At 39.7% G+C, this 11,273-nt stretch overlaps 1 protein-coding gene across 2 annotated transcripts in view; it reads right to left on the bottom strand.

Moving 5' to 3' along the window:
- Positions 1 to 807: 807 nt before the first annotated feature.
- Positions 808 to 11,273, bottom strand: part of mcf2la (mcf.2 cell line derived transforming sequence-like a) — a 48,728-nt gene continuing 38,262 nt past the window's right edge. The window contains exons 14-33 of one of the 2 annotated variants that reach the window (XM_067582617.1): positions 11,130 to 11,182; positions 10,921 to 11,000; positions 10,623 to 10,689; positions 10,397 to 10,512; positions 10,189 to 10,258; positions 9,860 to 9,952; positions 9,424 to 9,516; positions 9,208 to 9,333; positions 8,517 to 8,738; positions 8,332 to 8,424; positions 8,116 to 8,194; positions 7,939 to 8,011; positions 7,721 to 7,827; positions 7,342 to 7,434; positions 6,402 to 6,476; positions 5,777 to 5,851; positions 4,704 to 4,813; positions 4,417 to 4,529; positions 4,209 to 4,312; positions 808 to 3,943 (exon numbers count right to left, since the gene is read on the bottom strand). In XM_067582617.1, the coding sequence (XP_067438718.1) occupies positions 3,864 to 3,943; positions 4,209 to 4,312; positions 4,417 to 4,529; positions 4,704 to 4,813; positions 5,777 to 5,851; positions 6,402 to 6,476; positions 7,342 to 7,434; positions 7,721 to 7,827; positions 7,939 to 8,011; positions 8,116 to 8,194; positions 8,332 to 8,424; positions 8,517 to 8,738; positions 9,208 to 9,333; positions 9,424 to 9,516; positions 9,860 to 9,952; positions 10,189 to 10,258; positions 10,397 to 10,512; positions 10,623 to 10,689; positions 10,921 to 11,000; positions 11,130 to 11,182 (1,922 nt within the window). In that variant the 3' untranslated portion in view covers positions 808 to 3,863. The remainder of the gene's footprint in view (positions 3,944 to 4,208; positions 4,313 to 4,416; positions 4,530 to 4,703; positions 4,814 to 5,776; positions 5,852 to 6,401; positions 6,477 to 7,341; positions 7,435 to 7,720; positions 7,828 to 7,938; positions 8,012 to 8,115; positions 8,195 to 8,331; positions 8,425 to 8,516; positions 8,739 to 9,207; positions 9,334 to 9,423; positions 9,517 to 9,859; positions 9,953 to 10,188; positions 10,259 to 10,396; positions 10,513 to 10,622; positions 10,690 to 10,920; positions 11,001 to 11,129; positions 11,183 to 11,273) is intronic. The other variant, XM_067582616.1, reaches the window with a different exon arrangement.

The raw sequence follows: 11,273 nt of genomic DNA, 5'->3' as shown, positions 1-11,273 counted from the left end.
GAATAAAAAGTCACATTCGTCCGTTTAAAATAATGGAAGAAGACGAAAAAACAAGAGGAGACATGATTAGAATTAAAGTTAAAAACACTAAAAAGCGAATATTTCCTGTCTTTAATAATTCGGGCAGGAATTTACTATGATTTTTGCTTTTAATAAACGCTCATAGACTAATGTGCTTTTACAGCGCAATAAACGTCACTTCCGGCAGCAGTGCGGCTCACGCTTGCGCATTTGACACATCTGTATCTTTCCAGCCGCGGCTGAGTCTCGTCCACATCCTCTCACATTAAGTCCTTGTTAACGCCTCGCCTCATGTATTACAACACCATATGCCATTTATAAATGGGCAAGTATGATTTTGTTAAATTTAACACATCTGGTGAGACATATTTTCCCCTTCTTTCACCATAAAGAGGAAAACTTCAAGTAGGAAAGAGAAGAAAGGTCGAATAGTGTACTTATTGGAATGCACCCCAGGACAAATCATGACAGTCTATACTGGAAACAGCCCATTGGAGGTTGGATGTCATGTGGTTAAAATGCCTTTTTCCGGATCAAAATACAGAAATAAAAATATTCCCAAATTATCTGTATAGTTTTTGCTAATTATCTATAATTACACCCTAAAAATCTGCAAACTAATGGGAAGTTTTTAACCAAATTGAAAATTATGCTGGTTAAAGTGTAACCAAGGGTCAACAGGGTAAAGTCTACACACCTGACTTACATTGATGTAACTGAGAGTGTTGCCAGTCAAAGATTATAATATAATATATAATACAAATGTCTTAAAAAAACAAAGTCATGTAGAGGAAACCATCTCAGACTTTATTAAAGCTGCTTTTCATTTTACATACAATTCAGAATTACATATTTACAAATATACACAGATACGTCTCATTATAATATCTTTATATCAACACCATACTCAGTAGATATACAATAGGAAAATAATAGAAAGTGGTTGCTGCAATGTGCTGCATAAAAAGAAACTAAAAAATATATATAACCCTTCTCATCTCTCCAGCCTCCGAGTCAAAAGTACAAAGAACTCAATAAGCTTCATTGTGTGACCATGATCAAAACACTGACAAGTTTAGTGCCCGTGTCAGCTTTCATAAGAGGGCAGAAAATAAACTCTCACAATATACAACAATGCCTGGTAAAAAATATTTGCCTTGTTCAGTCAGGTTTAAAACCGGGGCTATGAAGAATATGCCACAAAGAATGATGATATACAGAGAGACAAAGAGACTCACAAAAACAATCCCCTTCACAATTTTTACATGCTCTCGAGGAAAACAATGTGAGGTATAAGAGAGGACACATCTGTACATATGTAACATACATTTTATCAGTCTTACAGAACTTACACTGATCAACACATAATGCCAGCCACAGTTTACTCTCTGGTTTAGCTCACAGTTTAACACCGAAAAGCCTGTAAACTAGTTTCTTCCTTTTTTTCCGGAGAAGAATCTTTTCTTTCTCAGGGAAGACATGCGTTTTGAAGAATTTGAGAAGCGGTTCTCAACAAAAAACAGCTCAAGAAAGTAGTCAAAAGCACAGATCATGATTCTGTTAAGCCAGTGGACAAATACAGCCCATATTAAGTAATAAACAGGTGGGGCTGGTTTCAGTGGAACAGTGTGTTGCACTTGGTATGTTTCTGTTTAATAACAGGGTCACACATTCAACATTAAGGATGGGTAAAAGGAAGAGATAATTTTACAGTGCGCCTTGCGGATACAGTAGAAATCATAGGTTATAAAAAACATGTTTACCCTTGGAAAACAAGGTAAGAGAGGAGGTGTCATTCAGTGTTCAGAATAGCACAAGTTCCTTATGTATGTGTGTGTGTGTGTTGAAGAGAGAAAGAAAAAAGCAGCTGGTTATCAGAAGTGTGCTATCAAGCTGTATCAACATCCTGATTTCCACTATGGGCCTAAAATTAGACTTTTGTCTCTTTTTCTTTTTTTTTTCCACCTTCTTACCCGCCTGTGATGATTACTCAGCTACATTACGATGTCAAGTAAACAAATATTGCTCTCAGGCTGGTGGTGCAAACATGTCGAGCAGGTCTGGGCCCTGGTAAGCCCTGCTTGTAGAGAAGTGGCTACTGTCACATGCCTGAGTGGGGCTGGGAGCAGAGTGACGGGACAAAGCCTGCTTTTGTTCCAGCAGTGCAGACCAAAGATAGGTAAGCAGAGTGGCCATGAGACAAAAACCAGCTAAATATGCAGAATATTGAGATTTATGTGAGACTGTAGCTATTTGTTTTACCAAAATTTCAATAAAGATTACCTGACTAGAATTTAATCCATCAGGTGAATGCATAAGAATTATATATCCTTAAATGGGACTTTGCATGTAAAACTATTTCAGCTGATATCTGTGGCCTTTCTGGGTGTTTGTGACATAAGTATTTGTTCCGAAGCACATATATGTGCAAGAACGCACACACACAAAGACATTAAGTCGACACAAGCAGGCATGCAGTCACACCTGCCTGCCCAAACGACTTCTGGGGCTTCCTGAGAGGTAAATCCAGAGCAGTGCAGAGGCGAGTTAGACAATCACTCTCAAAAGAACGAGGTTCAAAAGTTGTTCCAAGCTGCCGCTCTCTGTGTAAGCGATGGGTATGTGTAGCTGGAGGAGTGCGAGACATGTGGCCACCAGGGAGTGCTGGTGGTGACGGTGGAGGATTGATCTCAAAAGTGTGACGGCTGTTGCTGCGCTCACTTCACATGATAAGGAAAGTTGGTCAAATTAGATGGTTCTGTTGTTTATGTTCTTAATCTGCATTTAAGACATTCACCAAGTGACACTTTTGACGCTGTGTCTCAGTTGAAGTTAATACCATAAAGCCGGGGTTAAGGGAAGCGCATGTTAACAATCTTTTCCATGTGGGATGAATACAGCATTCTTGAATGGAAATTAAACTTCTTTAACATCACTGGCCTGCCAGACACTACAGGGATTCAGCACACTTCATGTCCAAAAAGATTACAAGACTTACAGTAACATGCCGTGAACATCTGACCTGTTCAGTGATGCTCCAAGACGCACTGAAAGCTTTTCTTTTTTTTTTTTCTTGTTGCAGCCAGCTGCCAGTTTTCACAGTGTACGATTAATGTCTGATGTATCATGTGAAATACCAGTCTGATAGTATCTGTAGAGGATTCACACCAGAGAATCTGTCGCTGTGCTGTGATGTGATCGACTTGTAGGGGTTTGACTAATTTAGAGCAGATATTCTTTGAATTTGTCCACTTTAATATGCTACATAATCACAATGATTAAATACAGCACTGAACAACTGTTCAGTGACTTATTAAACTGAAACATTCAGCTTTTCTCTGTACTGTAGTTTACAGAGTGTGATTTTTAAAGAAGGCCTGACAGGAAGTGACAGATCATTTCTCCCTGATATTTTTATTATCTGAAGTTTCTGTCACTGGAATGAAAATACCTACACTTAAAATTAGCAGCATGCTGATATTTTTGAATCATGGTTGCAAATAGCTGATATTCAATATCTATCAATCTGATTGTTTGCGTTTTTTAAAAATCAAATGATAATATAATACTGCTGGGTGAAAATAAGCTATTTTTCATGTACAAATAGACTGACAGGTGACTGTAAATATCCACAGAAAGGTGGGTGTTGTTAACACTCAGCCGGTAACATTCGCAGATGCAGTGATAGTTTTGGTTTTTTCGGTTGGATGCGGCCAACTGTGAGATGAAAGGAACATTTTGATTGTGTCCTCCTGTCAGAGTCAACTTCCAGTTTTGTAATTCCACCTGGAAATGGTTTAAGCTGGTGGGGGACGGGAGCCGGGACAGTGACTGATCGCAGGTCAGGGTTTGATGTCAGAATAGCTGGTGTAGGTCTCGCTGCAGCTGGAGGAAGTGCTGAGGTTTCCAGAGACGCTGTCATCTACAGGACAAACACACACACAACAACAGTGTTGGTTTTGGGGCAGTAAATCAAAGGCTCACATCCTCTTAATAACTTCAATAGTAGGATATTCAATTGCTTCAATTAGTTTAATTGTAGGGAAAGTAACAGTATGACTATTTGAGCAACACATTACCACTACTTCCCTATTACTACTCCACAGTGTTGAGGAACAGATCTGAATATGCCTAAAATGTATATACAGTATACTAAAACTAACAATGAACTATTTAATATAACCAACCTGAGCTGCTGAGTGACTGGGATGACTTGGACTCTGAGATGAGGCTGAGGAGGTTTGCCTCGGCCACCCAGCCCTCCTTACTGCTGCGAAGGTTCTTCACAAACCTAAACAGGATTCAACAAACACTTTAGCCCAGATAGAGCTTTACTGCAGATGCACAATATGTATAATATAACAGGTTTTTGATTGAAGGAAGAAAGATGTTTACCACTGTCCCTCCTCTCCTTCTCTGATTAGCTGGACCACATCTCCGCTCTTAACAGACAGCTCCTGAGGTCCCGCCTTCTCGCAGTCCGCAACCACTGTATACTTTCCTGGAGCCTAAAGGGTGTCAAAGGTGAAAATGAGGCAAGTGGCAAACATTATCGCAAGCATATTTATTTTCCTGCATTGCTTCCAAAATACTCCACAATGAAAATTACTGGGCCTTGTCAACGTTGTCACTGTATGACTAAAACTTAAAAATACACCATATACTGTATGTAAAACTCTCACCAGCTTCTTTCCAACTTCGTCCTCAGGGTCAGAGTTCATAGGGTCCTCGCCGCTGGAGTACCCATCATTCTCTTCTGAGGCGTCCACCGAGAGAGACGCTTTGTTCCAACCTGTAGGTGAAGAGATTTTAGAGGTGAGTGGATTGGAGAAAAGGCAAAAGAGAGAGGTGGAGAAGAGGAATAGTGGTAAGTGACTTAAGGAAATGTAGAGTTGAATCTTAACCACACCCAGACGCACAGACTCATACTCCATGTGGCATTAAAATGTTTCCTTATGTAGATAAAGTGGAACACTTGGATTTTAAGTGTAGAAGTCATAATCAAAACAAGCTCTAGAAATGCTCTCCTAGGGGTCATTGTGCTTCTCAGAATGTAAATTTGGCATATTCATGGTTGGAAAATCAGTGAAACAAGATTTTTTCCATCAACATCGGAAAACAGACACGGTACATGAAGGTACATTTTACCAGGAGGAAACAGAATGCCACATGGAAGGAGGGTCACAGTCACACATAAATCTCCCACGAGGAGCACAAAAACCACAAACCCAGAGATCCCACTCAGGTCAAAAACAGCAATTTCTCATCATCCCAGTGAAACACAGCAAGGAAATAAACCACAAGTGAATCAAGGAATCAGAGATTTTAACCAGATGGATTAATGAACTGCACTGTTCTGACTGCTGGTGCACTGGAAATGCCAGCCTTACTTACTTTGTGTGCTTTTTTCTTACTCACATTATTCTCCGTCCCACACAACAACAAACCCCAAACACCCAATAATAGCAGAGGAGAGAATGATTGATTCGAGGTAGAGTAGGCATCTTGCAAAAATTTAGTCATTTAGTCTTGAATTGAGACTTAAAATCTTTCTAAAACAAGTGAAAAAGTAGGTTATCATCAATTTAAAAAGAATTTTCTCTCCCCAATGGAATATAAGACAATAAGACTCAATACAAAGCTAAATGACTTGGAAAGTGGATACTTTTGCTACACTTTACCTCTTGTAAAATCAATCATCACTACAAACTACAGCAAACACCCACAGTGGCTGATCCTCAGAGCGGCTCTGTACCTCGCCGCTTGCTCTGTAACAGACTAGAGGTACTCATCCATTTGACTCTGCTCAGAGTGTGATGGGGAGCCGACTCTAGACAAGAAGAAACAGCCAGCAAATCAGTGACTGTGTGTGAAACTGGTGACGCTGTTCTTTAGGAAAGGTTAGTAAAGAATAGGAGTTAGTACAATAATCATTCTGACACAAACAAGTGTTCCTCAATGAAAATGGACACATCATCTCCACAAATGAAAGACTCGTAGCTCAGTGATGATGATGACCTGTGGATGAAGGCAAATAAATGGGCATGCACATGACAAATTGCAGTGTTCAGGGACAAAAATATATCACAGAGCATCTGCATGTCTCAGAAAGTCAAAAAAAAAAGACTTTTAGAGACATTTCACTGCTCCAAATGTATGCAACTGGATTTAGGACATTTTAATAGTAAATGGAGGATGAAAGGATGAAGAACAGTTTCTATTGGTGGACTAATATCTGGTAAAACATCGAATCCAGAGACACATGTGAGATCTACACACAAGACTGTTGCACACCGTAATGTTGAGGGATGGGAAGATGAAAAATGGACTGACGCCCTCTAGAATTAAGACGGACCCCCTATGATGGGACGACAATATACCTTTGAACCCAAACGGAGTGGGGTCACTCTTGACCAAGTGGCGTTTGGAGCCATGCTCGGGGCTCAGGGCTGAGCCTGGCCACACAGGCAGAAAAAAGTAAAGAGAAGGAAGAAGAAGAGGAAAAAAAGTGAAGAAACAAATGCAGAGAAGCAAGAATTTAACACTTTCATGATCTAATCCAGTGAGATACTACTTATATCTTCAAATAACTCACATTCATTTGTTTCCTCTTATTAAGTATGAATTTCATGCTCATTTCAGGAGGTTTTTCATTTCATTCAGGGTCAAACCTCATGAAGTCACTCATACGCCACATATTACTTTTAAAGAAGTCTATTAGACATTATAATACAGTATCAGAGTAACTTTCTCTATTGCTATTGAAGTTCTAGTGGTGTATCTGGTGGGAACTGCTGCACCTGACCGGGAGCAATGTAACACTTCTACCACCAGGAGGCAGCAGAGTAACTACTGTAGGATCATGCATTCAGCTCATGGTGAAGGCTGATTAAACTGAGTTTTAATTATTTAGTGAATTGCTGATGTACTGTTGATAGACACATATTGGTCTCAATTATAAAAACAACACTTGTAAGTCCATTATACTAAAATTAATAATTATGTAATGTTAAGATTAATTTAACTGAATGTAGAGAGGAATCATCAAGTCAGCAAACTGACTCAATAGGGTCAGATACATCAATATCTATCTAAATCATGAGCTAATGGTCATACCAGACCAAGTAAGGCTGTAGCAGCATAACTCCTTAATGTATTTAATTAACCAAGGATGCTTTTTATTGCTTATAAATTCAACTTTTCATTTGTAAAAGGAAGAATATGTTACATAGTCTGGCTTTAACGATATAAAAACTAATCTGAACTGGTGTAAACATTGTGAGCCTGTTTTCGAAATGTCGTCAGGTTTGCTAATGTTACCTTTCGGACTCTTGAGATTGCTGAAGCCCTGCAAAGTAAAACGCTTTTTAGCCACTGAGGACCTGTCAGTGGTCGGACTGGTCACCGGTTCATCTGGAAGCAATGGTTTGAAATGGGAGGCAGGAAGAGAAGAGAGGAGAGTGTGGCAATCACGAAAAGAGAGATATAGCCCAAAATAAAAATAAAAATAAAAGAGGTAGAGAGACAGATAGAGGAACCGTGGAGATGAAGGTGATGAAGAAAAGAAGAGCCCAGATCAGTGAAAGATTACAGTGCAGCTTTAAGTAGGGCATAGATAAAACTTTTTAAGATGTACAACCGTGGCTGATTGATAGATTTATGTCTGTGCTTGAGGAAGCGACATGAATCAAACATTCACCTTTGTGTTTCGGCGAAGAAGAGGAGTTTGTGTCCGAGATCGGACTTGGTTCCACCTTCTTCTCCTCTTGCTTCTTCTGGTTCTTCTGAGTGCTGCTACGAAAGGGACTGCGGAGGGACAAGAGGAAGAAAACATTACAATAAATAAAAGGCATATTGTAGGTGTGTTTGTGTGTGTGTGCCGTGTGTAAACACTGCGTGCACGCTCATGACACCAACCTGAGGGAGATGGAGCTGTTGTTGCTGGTGGGAGTCGGGGAAACAGAGTCTGAGCTTTTCTGCTGGCTGGCATCTAAAATATACAACATATTATCACAATTGCAAACAGGTATGCTGTGCCAAACACAGAGAAGAAGAAAAACAAACGAGCGTGTGTGGCTGAGCGTTCACAAATACCTCTGCAGGCTTTGAGCTGTTGGGTCAGAACTTTGCGGATCTCGTTCACCCATGCTGTTTTAATCTCAGGTGTTGGAGCCTAGATAAGAGAAATAATATCAATTATTAAAGCACTAACAGTTGCTTTTTAGTGAAAAGGAGCAACACTGGTTACTTGTCCATCATTATATCATCCATACTGCTCGTTTTGTGGTCAAATAGGTTCAGTAACCTTACCTGAACTATAAAAACTTCTTCTCTGGAGTTACACCAAATCTCAAACTTCTTGTTGTCTCCTTTAGCGTTCTCTGTAATGCCCACCGCACTCATCTGAGAGAAGAATGACGAGAGAAATATTAAGCACAAACAAGTCTGCAGCCCTCATCTTAGACTACAGTGAAATCTGACCAGTGTGAACTTACACTGAGGGAGTGTTTGAAGCTGTAAGACGGAGCTTTCTCGTAGCCTTCCCCGTTCTCCTCTCTCCTCTTACAGAAGAGCAGGGCCTTCTCGTGCAGGAACAGGTGCCTCTGCATGGGCTTAAACCTGGCCAGGTCCTTGACCTTGGCGTGACCTTTCTTATGCTCTGTCCACACGCTGAAGGAGCCCTGCATCAGCAGACGACCAAGCTCTGACAGGTTACCCTGAAAGAGGGAAAAGATAGACCGGTATGAGAAAAAATACAAAATAGGGTAACCCTGTAGTGTTTTACATACATTTATTTGACATATTTTTCTTCTTTAAGACTATTTGACCTATTATTGTTATCCAAGTACTGCAGGATAAAAATGCAGAATTTTACAAATTGGTGAGAATCTGACTGAACAACAGTTTTCATTTTATGAACCATGTCAAACTAACAAGTTAAAAGTAAAACTGTATATTGTATATGAACAAGTTGCACTTCTCTTCTGCTAGTTGGAATACAATAAATGTCATGTCAGGTCATAGGACTTTTTAAACTTTAGATGATCCATGTGTTCAATTTGAACCTGAAAAAACTTGGGCAAAAAATGGCAAAAACCTTTCTACCGAGCAAATTCAAAAGTCCACTCCTAAAGCTGAACAACAGCATTTCTCTCAGAGTAAGTTAAACAGTGTAATTTCTCTGACCTCGTATCCTGTGATGGCGATGAGGTGCATGGAGTCGTTCACAGCTTTCAAGATCCCCAGAATGGAGGAGAGAGCTTCCTGTAGGTCATCACAGCCATCACAGCCCTTACTGTACTTCAACAACTCCTGCAAAACAAAGTGAAAAACACAGATACTCAGTGTCTTACATAAATGTTCATACAGATACTGTATATACGGTACATGAAGAGAGCTCACCTTCAGCAGTAGCTGGTACTTGGTGATTCTCTGGACGGGTTTAAGGAGGTAGGAGTCCAAACCAAGTTTATGTTCCAGCTTCTTCTGGCACTTCTGGTTCACAAAAGATCAACGAAAAAAAGGTATTTAGCTTCACTGTTCTTATAACATGAAAAGAAAACTGTTGATCAGAGCAGTGAGGATTTGTAGCATGTGCTCCACTAATCACATTCTCCTCCAGTCTTATAGGGAAATACAACATTATCACTTTTATTTAAAATCATAATAGCTGACGTTCACTATTTTCTTTAAGTAAATCATTTAATGAGGGCAAAGAACAATATCACCCTTACAGAAAAAAATCCACTCGATATGCTGTTTGTCATATTCTCAGGATAAATTTGGCAAATGGTTTCAAAAAGGCGAGAGGTGCAAACATGAAAGGTGAGAGGCAGACCTGGAAGAAGGCACAGTCAGAGCACTGTCTCCACAAGCTCTCTGAGCGAGGTTTATTCTGGCAGTAAGCCTCATAGATCTGCAGGTCCTTCATCTACAGAGAGAACAAAACCGACATTGTGACAAGTTGGAACAATTTCACCTTTTTTTTACTCAAAGTTGTAAAGAATAAACAGTTTGCTTTCTGCAAAGTTTGTTGAGACATTTCCTGTTTGGTGCAAGATTGTCAAAATTAATAACTTTAGTCATTGATTTAACTTTTTAAGATTAAGATTTTCTATTGGCTCTTTATATGTCTTAAGTCCAGACCAGAATGCAGGAAGTGCTTACCCTTTCTAAAAAGCAGCGGCCCACTAGTTCAGGATAGTCGGTGTACGCTTCCAGTTCCTTTAGAAACGTCCTGGAGACAAAATAAATGACACCAATGCTTAGACCAGGAAGTCAAAGTAAAGATTTTGAAAACACAGACATTTATTCAAGTCTCACAACACAAATGAGCAAAATAATCAAAAGCACTTGAAAAATAAACTGCGTGTACCTCTTATGAAACTGGTAGATTTCAGGCATGTTTCCAAACAGGACGTCCTTCTTGCTGAGCAGGGTGCTGGGGATGAGGTGAGCCATGGCAGGGTTTTCCATCTCTGCTGCATAGCCCTGGAGTTTAATATTACATCCATTATTACATCGAGTACAACCACCAAAGAGCATGTACAGAGCCTGTTGTGGTGAATATACATGAACAGACTTGACTGAACATCACTCACCTCCAGCACACACAGTAGCTCCTCAACATACGCTCTCTCTGTCTCCAGCAGTTCATTCATCACGTGGCTGGAACACATAAAAACAAAATATATTTTCCGGTGTGCTATTATACTGTAACCCTACCTCTCTAACTCAAAGATAAGTCAGTACTGAAGTATTTGGATGTCAGTTTATTGTACATAAAATATGTATTCTATACCTTAAAAGTGATAGAAAAGAACAAAAACTAATCACAGTATTAATATCCATTCACTGCTTTCTTATCTATGGCTCACAGAATGACCTTTGACCCCTTACCGTCTCAGCACTGCCAGGTTTTCTTCTTCTTCTGATAGAGAAGCATGTCTGGTGCTACCGTTATGTACGGGAGACTCCACCTGGACACACACACAGATATATATATACATAAAAAAAACCACACACTGTACACTTTCCTTTCTCTTAAATTTTTGGGTGAATAGTAACCTTTAATCGATCAATTAATTGATCAGTGGTCATGCATTTACCTTTTTGCAGATGGTATTATCCGCAGAGTATCTCCTCTCTTTTCTCTGTTGATCTGAAGGACAGACAAAAAATAATGTTTTTATCCCGTCATCACTCTTAGTCTACATCAGTTTCTGTTCTTAGCAAGGCACCACCAGATGCTG

The sequence above is a fragment of the Thunnus thynnus genome, chromosome 24, assembly GCF_963924715.1.
Source record: "Thunnus thynnus chromosome 24, fThuThy2.1, whole genome shotgun sequence".
NCBI lineage: Eukaryota > Metazoa > Chordata > Actinopteri > Scombriformes > Scombridae > Thunnus > Thunnus thynnus.
The sequence above is the reverse complement of the archived record's forward strand: the minus strand, read 5'-3'. Positions and strand labels throughout refer to the sequence as shown.